Here is a 12730-nt window from a genome sequence, read left to right as displayed (position 1 = left end):
TAGTACTCTTTACCTTTTATCTAACTTTAGGTTATTCTGTGCTAATTTAAATTATTTCTTTAGAGAATTTTTAATGATTTAATGTTATTTATATTAATTTTTCCATATAATTTTTTTTTTTAATTCTTTCTTCTGAAATGTTAAATGTATTTCAATGAACCATCAAAACAAAAAGTAACAATTATTCCTTATTATTTACCTGATTTAAAAAAAAAACAATTTTGGTCACTTCTTGTTATTATAACTTCATTGTTATAAAGATGATTCTGTTACATGGTCAATATTTGTGAAATTTTAATGTATTTTTGGGTGCTGATTCCAAATTGAAGTCAGAATTTCCTATAGGTCTCCAATTTTTTGTAACTGCTCATTCTATTTTCCAGCAAGTACATGTGCCTGAACAATGCAAGTACAATGTATTATTTATTTATTTTATTTATTGCAGCAGTTAAGTTGCAAAATAAACTATAATTTGAAGAGTTGATAAATAGCCAAGAAAAATAAATATTACTATTTATAGAATAATTAAAACAGTTATAAATGATTCATATATTATTCATGTCACATTAAAAAAAATATAATTATCACCCACCCATTAGTCACACATTAGGTAGTGTACATGAATTCTGTTTTGGTGATTCAGTGCTGGATGTAATACTATACTATAAACAATAAACGGTGCATAATGCTGGATAAGAAAAATCTCAACTAAATTATTCACGTGCAAGGTTTTGTGTGTAATATTTAGTGGGTCACCTACTTTTCCTATAAATTTGAGATTTTATTTTTCCCTGTAAAGTCAGTATGTATACAACAAATTATTTTGTGTAGATTTTTTTTGATTTTTCACCATAATCTCCTTTTAATTCTATACACTTTTCCAAGCATTTCTCCAACTTTTTTAAGCCATCTAAAAAGTAGGATTTCAGAAGGTCCTCAAAATAAGCATCTGTTTGGACAATGACCTCCTTGTTTGACATGAACTGTTGCCCACCGAGCCATTTTTTCGAGTTTGGAAATAAAATCACTGGGAGTCAAATACGGTGGCTGATGTAATAATTTGAACTTTAATTCCATAATTTTGGCCATCGAAACTGCCTTGTCTTCTGACTGCATTTAAAAATATCCTCTACTTCTACTTCTCCGGTCGACTGTGGTTTCTATTTGGGCTCCATGGCAAACTATTATCTGGACCTTGTTGGGCACTGAATCCCGAGTCCAACGAATAGTCACTTGACTAAATTGGGGGAGGTAAAATGTAATGTTTCAAATATGGGTAGGAAAAATTTGGGGTGGTTGGTGGGATTTTTGGTTCACCTCACCAATAGATGGAGGATGACCCAAAATTCCAAGAAACAAGAAGATTTGAGCAAGGAAGGAAGGGAAGGGAGCTAATGCAGAAAAAAGAAATCCCCTATTAAACCTATTGCAAATGTTAGTTGGGATGCCAACAGCTGTTACAACTCAGTTCGTGTGGTAACTCATTTAAAGTCCCATGCAATCTGATGGACTGAACTAACCACGAATCCAATCAACAAGTCTCAAGACAAAACAACACTACAAAAAACACTTAAAAAACCACTCTCACAATAGTTCCACACAAAACCAAGCACACTGTTATAGTTCAAGCTTTCATCCAATAAATAAATACAAAAGTTCTCACAGAAACTCAAAAAATCACTGTGAAAATACCAAATAAACAGGAGTGAAAAAACTACACATCAGTTCACTACTATCCCGGTTACACAACTGGGATTATTCTATCTGCTCAGATTTATATGTAAAATAATTGGGTTGTTTTTTTTTAGTATCCTTGTTACTTTATAAACTCATATATATATATATATATATATTTAAAAACAACCATAAAAACTGATCAAATTATGTTTTTCTGAAAAATTGCATCCACGCTTGATTTTTCCAAAATAAATGGAATAGATGTGTAAAACAGAAAGTGATTCTTTTCACATTTAAAAGTTTATTTTTAAAAAGAAAAATCGTTTTTAGTTAACAGTTTTTTTACTTTATTCCAACAATACTGGTTTTTCATAAATAGGTTTTTGCTTATTTAAAAAAAAATTTCATTTAAAATTGCCTATAGATTGCATTCCAGCAGTTAATTTTTTATTATAAACAAAGAATATTTGCTGGGCTTTTTAATTGTGTCTGTCTAAAACTAAAATGTATGAAAATGCAGCTGCAGTACTTCTACATAATATTTGAGCGTATGTGTGTTGAGTCTGAAGGCTGGTTGATCTTGTAAAACGGTATTCTATTTGCTGGACAAAGCTTGGGTAGCACTAGAGTAGTACTCTTGGCCAAAGTTACAAAGATAGTGACAAATTTATTTTCAGTTTCAATTGAGAATCATACATAATAATAATTGGATTAAGTAGGTGAATGCACCATACAGGAAAAATATACCTCCATTATATTCTGACTAACTGTCACGCCAGTATATCGATTGCGTTATAATGTTATGTATTTTTTTAGTTAATTATGTTAACGTAAAATCTGTTTTTGTTATTTATTTAACTTATAAAAATTCTTTGTTATAAGGTGGTGAAGAAGGAGAAAATTCATTAACAAGTTTTGAAGGCTTTTTAAATGGAGTTCCACATTCATTAGATGTAGATGATACGACAAGTAAGGATTCAGCACCAAAAAGTCTGATGCTTGCCGATCTTTTAGAAAAGACTGTTGAAAAGAATGAACCTCCGGTTTTAAATGGTGCATTACGATTAGGTGAAAGAGGTCTTGAATTATCACCACCACCAAATAAACAACGGCCTCCTACTCCGGTTGTTGCAGCTAATAATAATAATAATAGTAATAATAATAATAATAATAATAACAATAATAGCAATAGCAATAAAAGGCCAAATGATGATCCTTCCATTGAACCTGATCCAAAAAGGCTTCATGTGAACGGTGATGCGACAAATGATGAACCTCCTGAAGAAGGTATAATGATTTTAATATTTATGTACTATTTTATTTTGTAAACGTAATCATTGATGTTTTAAAATTGGTAAAACATTTTTAGGTCTTTTCAACTAAATTAAAGACAAAAATAAAATATAAGAGAGATAATTTTGGATATTGTGTATTTAGTAATATATTTCAGCTTTGACATCTGCCACTAGTAGAATTTTAAAAACTCAATAATTTTGCTCATTTTTTAACTATATTTGCTTAAAGCTTAAAATGAGTTCCCGCGATTGATAACTTGAAAGTTATAATTTTTATGATGTGTGATTTCTTTATTAATTTATTGTAGTGTCATCAAAGTATAGCAAATGCAGTTAAAAACACTTTAATCACAATGTTCGGGGCTACTTGATAACCAAAACAAAAATTAAACTTATTTTACTGCAGAGTGATTTATTTATTAATTTCAGCAGAATGATTTCTGATTTTATTTTTTATTTATCTAATGAAGAAAAGAATGAAAATAAAATTGTAATTAACTGTATAGGACATGACTCTTGGTATTATTTTGCTCCTTTGTTTATATCCCTATCTGGTAATTTATAACTGAAAGAAATTATTAAAAGTAATATTTCACAAATTTTTGTTTTGTGTCATTGAGGTTTTTAAGTCCAGAAATATTGTAATTTTTGTTAAATTCTTTATATATGAATGTGTATTTGCATCAAATGTTATTTATATCTCAGGATTGGATTTATTATATTCTCAACTAATGTTCATAGATAATTTTAGACATACTCATCTATTCATTATGTATCTCTTACTATTGGTTATAGTACTATATCTTTATACTTAATTCTGCCCAGTTCCCTAAGTGGATTTTCCAAAAGTAATTTCATTAAATTAGGTTGAGATTAAAACAAGAAAAAAAATTGTTAATTAAGTCTAATAACTGAAATTTTTGTTACCATTTTCTACAAGATAATAGGTGTTTTTTTTTGTTTTTTTTACAAATGGATCTTTCATTTAAGAAAGGGCTTTTTGGCATCATTTCTACGAGGATAAGTCAAAAATTAAAGAGAAATTTTGATTTCCCTCCCAATCACATGTATTACAGCACTGAGTGTTCTGCTATAACTTATAATCTCTATCAGCTATTCATTGAAAGTATTGTTTCATTGTTAGCTATTTGTTATTGTGTTTAAAAGTCTGTATGAGTGCTCCTTTGTCTGATTGCACCAAGGAAGAAATACAAGCAGTGAACGTTTCTTCAGTTCAGAAGGGATGAAACAGAAGAGATTATTCGTCAAATGCAGCAGCAATATGGAGAGAGTTGTTTGAGTGGAAGCAAGATCTGCAAATGGATTGAACGCTTTAAAAATGGTAGGATTTCTCTCTGATGAACAACGGCAAGGTACGCCTTCCACTTCAAAGACAATATTGAAGGGGTTAAACAAATTATTTTCTGTAATCGCTGAATTACAGTTGGTGACATTGCAAGTGGGTTGAATGTAAGCCGTAGCTCAGCATTTTCAATTGTCCATAATTCTTTAAACTTTTGAAAAGTCTGTGCTCGCTAGGTTCCCTGTCAATTGACTAGCATCCACAAAGAGAATTGTTTGAAATTTTCCCAGAAGCTTTTGAAATATTACGAAGCTGAAAAAGACTCATTTCTTAAGCGAATACGGGTCCATTTTGAACCCAAGAGTAAGCGACAAATTTTAGTGTGAAAACATCCTTCATCTCCCACAATGAAACATTCAAAACTCAGATGTCTGCAGGAAAGGTGATGATGATCGATATTCTGGGATATGAATGGTTCAACCTCATACGTTAAAAAAAACAGTCCTTTGCCTTCAACAGATCGATTTTAAGCTGCTCGACCACCCACCATACAGTCTAGACCTGGCTCCAAGATATTTTCATCTTTTTGGCCCATTAAACGAAGAGTTGCGAGGGAATTATTATCAATCTAATGAAGAGGCCATAGAAGTGGTGAAAAATTATCTGCCCGCCAGATCGAAAACTTTCTTCCAGGAAGGAATTGAAAAGCTTGTTAAAAGATGGACTAACTGCATAGAAGTAGGAGGGGATTATGTTGAAAAACAATGCATGTATCATTTATGTAAATACAAATAAATATATGAATTTTTTTTAATTTCACTTTACTTTTTGACTTGCCCTTATAATTTTTTAGGAAACACATAAGATTTTTTATAAAGAAGTTAGTAATTCATATTTATATTTAATGCTGAAGTTACCAAGTTCTAGTGTAACTTAAACATTTGGGTATTTTTAAATATTAATTTTACGGTATTTATGCTAATTTAAAGTTATGGAATTGAGCCCATTCTTAAATGTATGGTCAAGCAAAAAGAAAAAAGACGAAGTAATGTTCAATAAAGTAACAGAAATAATAAAGAAACGATAGTTTATTATTAAAAATTATGTAGACTTTGTATTGTTTAACTACACAGTGTGCATGTTACAAAATTAATTGAAGAAAAAAATAATTTCGTTGAAACAATTTCGATTTTTTTATTTTTCTGTGTCTTTGTTGATAGTAAGCCATGCAAGTATGTCTTTATAAAAACATTGATAATCCATCCAAAAATAATAATCTATCCAAAATATAATCCAGCAGTTTTGACAAATCTGGTAGTTTTTTCTCATTGATGGTCACTATTTTGGTGAACACACTTTCGTTGGGCAAGCTCACAGATGTAGCAGATATTTTCATCTCAAATGTGACGAAAATTGTGTCAAAATTTCCGACGTACTTTGATTCACAGCCTTGCCCTGGATGGTTGGAATAATAACTGAATTCCCTGATCATTATAAGCTGAAGTTATTTTCTCATTCCGTGGTACTCTGTGTTTCTGATGAATAACAGGCTTTTTTATAAAATGTTTGCCGCCATCGGTCAGCATTTAAAATATCCTGATGGATATAAGTTTTACAGTAAACCTGTTGTTTTTTTCAGCATTTACAATAAACTCCACATTCCATTACAAAATATATTTAGTCACATTTTTTAATAAATTTTTTTGGAGGCCTCTGTCACATGTGTTAAATGAAGGACCACTGACAGGGAAGAAGTGATAAATTTTTTTAAATCGTTTAGTTTCAGCTAAGTCTGTACATATTCTAATCAGAGAGTGATTTTTGTTTTGTCTCATACATCCATCTGTGAAGAGATAGTGATGGGTGTCGGGAACAAAATGTTTCATATAATTAAGAATGAAGGAGCAACCAATAATTGTCGGAGATAAAATAGTTTAGGATGAAGTTGAAACAGAATGAGATAATCATATCATCTTTCTTACTTGCTTCTTTACTTTCTTTCATTTTAGTAAAAAAACTTTTAGTGCATCGCTTGTGTACCATTTATTCAGCTGCAGCAACTTGTTTGGCACATTGATTGAATATGGGGCTTTTCCATTTTTACTACAAGTTGCTCGCATGCTAACACATGTTTCTATTTGGGACTGCCTGAAAGTAAGTTGAGAGTTATTATTGAAATAGCTATGAACTAACTTGCAAAATTCACCACCAATTGTCAGTACATTCATATAGAAAGGCCTCATTTCCTGCAGTTGTCACTTTTGAAGTGAATGCAGTGTTCAAATGGTTGTATCTTCCATATGTATTGATGGGATTGAGCCATTTCTTTCCTGAATTTATATCTACATATAGAAACACATACATACAAAAAAAACGCATTTTGTACAGAATTGTCATTGAGAGCCCTTTGTTAAATGACCGATTGAAATTCAGTTTGGGTGAAATCCAGATTATTCTTCATCTGGTTTTGAGACCTGATTTGGGTTCTCCATCAAATATTAGGGGGGCCTTCTTTTAGGAAAATTTGATTGAAACATCACTGGGCCCTCTAGAGATGGTCAAAGATTAAAAATTGCATATTTAAATCTGAAAATACATATAAGTACATGATATAGTACACGTCCATATATGTTTGTAAAGGTGCTTAAGTTCTCTCAATTCACACAACTTGAGAAATATAGCTGAGTGAGATAGGGGTAGAAATAGAAATAAAAATATGCCTGTCTGAATTGATAGATAACTCCATCGACCATCCACTTGTTTTAAATATAACTTTTCTTGTAGGCCTAACTGTATAACTTTAATTTAAATGAAGAGATAATGAAACACAATATCCTTTATATATATATATATATAGAGTTAATGAAGAGTAGGGATTTTTTTAGCAGGTTTCTAAAGAATTTGTAAATTGCCGCCATGCCTGGTTATGTTTATACCAATATGTATGTTTGTACAGGATTTTTTTGTCTGCTCTACCAGTCACAAATCTTCACTGATTTTGGCAAAACTGGGTGGGCTGATTGAAACCTACGGGGAATAGAGCCCTATTTGGTTCATAAGGCTCACAGGGTTAGCCAAAAAATAAGGTTTTTGGGTACATATTCAATTTTTTTTTCATTCTACTGAGTGCATTTTTTTTTAAATTTACTTTTATTTTCTCAAGAATAAATTATTTTAAGAGATAATACTAGTTTGATGTTTATCAACTATTCTACACAAAGCCAAAGCCTCTTCTATACAAAGTGTAACACTGATGAGGCATACAAAATATTTTTATTTGTACTGTTAAGTATTTATTAATACTTAAATAATAATATTTGTTTAATTATATGCCACTAGAAATATATTTTTTTTATATCATAACCAAAAACTTAAACAGTATTAAGTTTACAAATAAATATTTTTATTTTTTTAGCAGATTTCCAAAGAATGTTTAATTTTAAAGAATTTTAGCTACAGATTTTATAAGGGGGCGTTGGTTGAGGAAGGGCCAACATTTCTTTACGTTTTGGAGTCTCCTTAACATGATTCTCAATGTTTACATACATACACGTATGTATATGATTTTTTAGTCTGCTCTACCAGGCACAAATTGTAAATGATTTTTTCATATTGATTTTCAAGTGAATCAGTTCACAGGAACTGAAGTTAGAGGCAAAAAATTTGGTTTTTGGGTATGTTTTTGAGGTTAATTAAAAACAGAAATTCACCCTTCTGTTGCACTAACTTGTGACAGAGGTTTTTTCCCCCAAGTAATTTTTTTTTTCCAAACAGATTTTCAAGTATTTAATAAGTTTAATCATTAAATGTTTCATGTCATAGATGGTATTTTATTAAGAATATACACAAACTAATACAATTGAACAGAATAAAAAAACAATGATTTGTGGTAAAATGGTAACTAAAATTGGTAGTAAAGTTTTTGTTGTCTTCTAGCTGTGAGATCAACTATAAGTATTCAAAATAAATAAAAATTAATTAAAAATAAACTCAGTTGTAAGTGCGAGAATTGAATAGACTATACAATTTCCGCAAACTTGCACTGTGTAAATTTTTTTTCACTACCTCCCGGAACCTCGAGATGACCAGTTACAGCAGTACAGTCGCGGCGTCCTCGTCCCACCACGGGCACTGGAATATCACGTGTTCCGGCGTGTCTAACTCTCGACAGTAAGGGCAGAAGGGGTCTTCAGCTCTTCTTCGTCCACACAGGTATGTACGAAAGACCCCATGGCCGGTCAGGAATTGTGTCAGCCAGAATCCCAGTTCGCCAAACTTCCTCTCGGCCCACGGCTCAATGTGCGTGATCAAACAATGCGTCCACCTCCCTTTCGTGGATGCATCCCATCTCGCTTGCGAATCCTGGTAGACAGTTGAGTTGGCATTGTTCTTAGACACACCCCGATAAATTTGCGCACGAGCCGCCACCAGCTGCTGTAATGGCGGCATCCCAGTCCCCACCACCGGAACGGAGCCCTGGGGCTCCGGTTCCTATTCCTGGTGACTTCTTCACTCAGATCGTCCAAGAAGGTAAGGAAATCCTCTATGTCAGTGTTGGGCGAGTGGTAGCAGCTGTGCACCACCAAGCCAGCGAGGTCAGCCCATACAAAGCTCCTCTCTGATCCCCAGCCGACCACTGGCATACTAGCCGATGGGAGCCCAATAGTCGCCCCAGAAGTTCGATCCACCATCCAGCGAGGTCCCCCCACCATTGCCTTGTTTGGCTCAGATACCAGGATCACGTCTACTGCCTTGTGCTGAGCCACCTCCCAGCAGAGGTCCATGGCCTGTCTACATCTGTTTGCATTGAATTGGAGGAACCTCATTTCGTTGTCAGACATCCTCTGGCTTGGTGGCCCTCCATACCACACAGCGCGCAACATGTCGCCTCCGCGCATCACTCCTGCCAGTGACCCGGTTTCCCACAGATGAAGCATAAATCAGTTTTATCCAGGCCCGAGCAACGTGATGCGACATGCCCCACCCCCAGCACCAAAAACACCTGTCTTCCACCTCCCTGATGTACGTATGATAGTGGACCCAGCTAATCGTTCAACTAGCCAACATGCGGCTTCTTAGCCGCATGTTGGCTAGTAATGACTGTGGCATTTTTTGTTTGTCCGTGAGCCGACCTTACTCAAGTTATCTTGAACTCCTCTTAGTCTCCAATTACTTGCTTCACCGCATTCCGTATCTCCTGTTCAGAGGAGTCGTGTTCTATGTCCTGAATATGAACGGCCGACCTTCTACCACCCCTCGATTTGTAAGTAACATGATGATCAGTCGCCTTACTATATAGAGTCTCTTTCAACTACTCTGCCTTCTGCACCCCTTTAATCCAGATGCAGAGCTCTTCCATAGTCCCCTTCCAGATTGAAAGTACCTCACCAGCCTCCTCCTCTGATACAGTGCCCTTCATTGTTTTCAGCAACTTAGTGTATGTCTTACCGGCCACCTTTACTACAATTATGCGGCTCTCAGTTACTACCGGGGTCGATCTCTTGATCCCCGGGACCTTAACCTCTGAAGTAGCAGCACTCTGTTGGGAAGGGAGAAGAATGCTCACTGGGTTCCCTGCTCTCTCGAAGATGTACAAGACCAGCAGTTCAATGCAGTGTCCAACTTTGCCCCGGCGGTAAAAACATGGGAGCCGACGACTCCCTTTGAATATTCCATAGGGACCGCAGAATAATTCTTAGCGAGGCCTGCTCCTCAGCAGCCGAATCAAAGTATAAGCAAAACGTCACCTTCGCTGGTGGCTGTTCGTCTCGCCATAGAATCTTCGAGGTATCCTTGACAACATCACCGGGCTGGATCCATTTCTGTAACGGCGACAGATTCTTGAAGGACCGTATACTCGACAAGTCAGTAAAACGGCATATGTCAGCCGAAACAGTTGACAGATCCGTTATGTGGCGCATACTTTGTTCATAACCTCTGCTTTAGTGGTGTTAAAGACTTTGGCCTCTTAAGTTTTTGAGTCTAGGTGCCGATACAGTACCGCTCTCATTCATATCCACTTTGCAACCCAGTTGCATGCTCTCATCCTCAGAAGAACTGCATGACCTTGGGGATGCGACTGTAGACAACACCTGCCAGTTACTTTCAAATATCTTGCTCCGTGCAGACTTACATCCACTCACTAGCGGTGACAGATCAGCAACTCGACCGGATTCCACACCAATGGCCGCAGCGAGATACGAAATATGGGTCTTAGATTTGGGTAAACCAGTGCCTCACACAGGCTGCCCAGATTCATCGGCGCTGACTGGAAAATCATGGGACGATTCTTCCACTGGCCCCTTGCCACTCACAAGGGCCAAATGACAACCCCTATCAGGTTCAGGGTACTCGAGATCAGACATCATAACAGTCCATGTACAAAAATTTCAAAGTTGAAAAAACCAAAAAAAAATTTTCAAAGTCCGGAAAGGGTTTATATTGATTGATTTATATTATATTAATTGATTTATTTTCTATGTTCTTATTTGATACTAAGTTTTTTATAATGTTTTAGCTCTAGCCCTTAAATTTTTCTGTCATCCATCTTTCATTTTTATTTGAAATTATAACGATGATGGAGATACCTAGAGAAGACCAAATATGAATTAATGCAGCATTTTAATTTTAGCGATTTATAGAGAAAGTTATTTTTAATTTGAATTAATAAAGTGAAAGTAATTTTGCTGAATGACTTATACATTAATTTTTCTAATAGATACATTTTTTCCTTCTCTGTATAATTTTTTTCTTAAATTCTCATGAGATTTCTGAACAAATAAACAATTTTTAAAATATTAAATTTTTTAATGAATTCTCCTTTTTGAAAATCAGAGTTATTTAATAGATATTTTGCATTATCAGGAATTATTTAATTAACATTATTTAATTTGTATTATTTTTGTGACTGAAATGAGTTGAGTTCTAATTGTTGCTAAAGAGTTGCAAAAATATGAAACAAACAATTTTAGGGCCTCAAATGCAAATTAGGTTATGAAAGTTAAATGGTAGGAGTCAATTTGTGGCACTTTAGTGGAAAAAATAAAACAGTTTTTGCTCAGCATCCTAGACACACTACCTAGTTGAGAATATGAAAAAATCAACAATATTTTCTTATACAGTATTATTTTCGATTTTTCATAAAATCTGTAAAATTATTATTATTAATCTGTTATTTTATCTTGTGTGTGAACAATTTTTGGTTCAAAAATACGTGTCCATTTTCAGTTTTTTTAACCGCACCTTACACTTAGTTTTTAAATATTTGTTAGTTGTTTTCTTACAATTTAATTGTTTGTTTATAGGTAGTGTATCTTCCACTGCAGCAAATTTATATGCGGCTTTAGCTGCAGATGTGGTTGGAGAGGAAGATATGGAAGAAGAACAGCCACCTACACCACCACAACCGTTAATTGTAGCACATGCACCTGCTCCAAGACAGATATTAGTTACTGCAGGTGGACAGATTGCATTACAACAACGTGTTGCAGTAATGGGACAGCATTATGTTGTTGCACAGCCACAGACGGCTTTAGTGCAGGTATTTGAAAAGCCTACTTAGCCTCATTTCTTATAGAATATTCTGTCCTGTTTTTATATGTTTTATTTCCTATTTTTTTAAGAAATTATACAAATAAATTATATATATATATATATATATATATAAATATATAGAGTATATCACGAAGTTCTCCTGGGACTTTCATAACGTATTCTACTTGTGAATTTGGAAAAAAATTATATAAACATATATCTTAAATGCTTTGTTTGCTAGTTATGGATAGTGAAAGATTTCACTCGTGTTTCAGCAACCCCCAGTGATAAAATGAGACCATACTGAATTTTTTAGAATGTTAATTAAGGGCCAGAATGAGTGATTTCTTATGGTTTTTGGCCTGAAAAATCAAAATAGGTCCCAAAACCATATTTGTAATAGTTTTTGAGAAGTATGGGGTGAAAACCAACAAATTGGGATAAAAATCCTGTTTTTTATGTTTGACATACAATAACTGTTAAACAGGTAATAAACACATAAAATTTGTAGAGAATCTAATAGAACAAAATGTAAGATAAGTTGAATAAAACAGAGAATTTTAGAAAAATTGGATTTTTATTTAGAAACAGTACATTTCTAAGAAAAATACTTATTTACTGTCACAAAAAAAAATCAATTTTGTTGATGTGAAAAATTTGTAAAAACAAAATTTACTGTTGTAAAATATAAATAAAAATTACTTATATTATAATTTTTTATTAACGACAGAAATACAATAAATTATTTGAAAAATTATTATTTCAAAGTTGACAATAAAACAACAGCTGATCAACAATGCACTATACAGTATTAGTATTTAAATCATCCTTTAAGGTACATTAAATTTATCGGGTACTGTAATCTGTGCTGTTGTTAGCAAAGGTTTTCTATGAATTTTAATTTGAATTTGATGGGTTTGCC

The 12730-nt window shown here is 33.6% G+C and overlaps 1 protein-coding gene across 5 annotated transcripts in view; it reads left to right on the top strand.

Moving 5' to 3' along the window:
* Bap170 (Brahma associated protein 170kD) overlaps positions 1–12730 on the top strand; it is a 278139-nt gene that overhangs the window by 205043 nt on the left and 60366 nt on the right. For all 5 annotated transcript variants that reach the window (XR_012758142.1, XR_012758143.1, XM_075378240.1 and 2 more), the window contains exons 14-15: positions 2560–2964; positions 11580–11815. Coding sequence is in view for 3 of the 5 variants with exons in the window: in XM_075378240.1 (XP_075234355.1) it covers positions 2560–2964; positions 11580–11815 (641 nt within the window). In the remaining 2 variants the exon portion in view is untranslated. The remainder of the gene's footprint in view (positions 1–2559; positions 2965–11579; positions 11816–12730) is intronic.

Source organism: Lycorma delicatula, chromosome 11, assembly GCF_047948215.1.
Source record: "Lycorma delicatula isolate Av1 chromosome 11, ASM4794821v1, whole genome shotgun sequence".
In the NCBI taxonomy this organism is placed as follows: Eukaryota; Metazoa; Arthropoda; class Insecta; order Hemiptera; family Fulgoridae; genus Lycorma; species Lycorma delicatula.
This window is presented reverse-complemented; position numbering and strand designations above follow the sequence as displayed.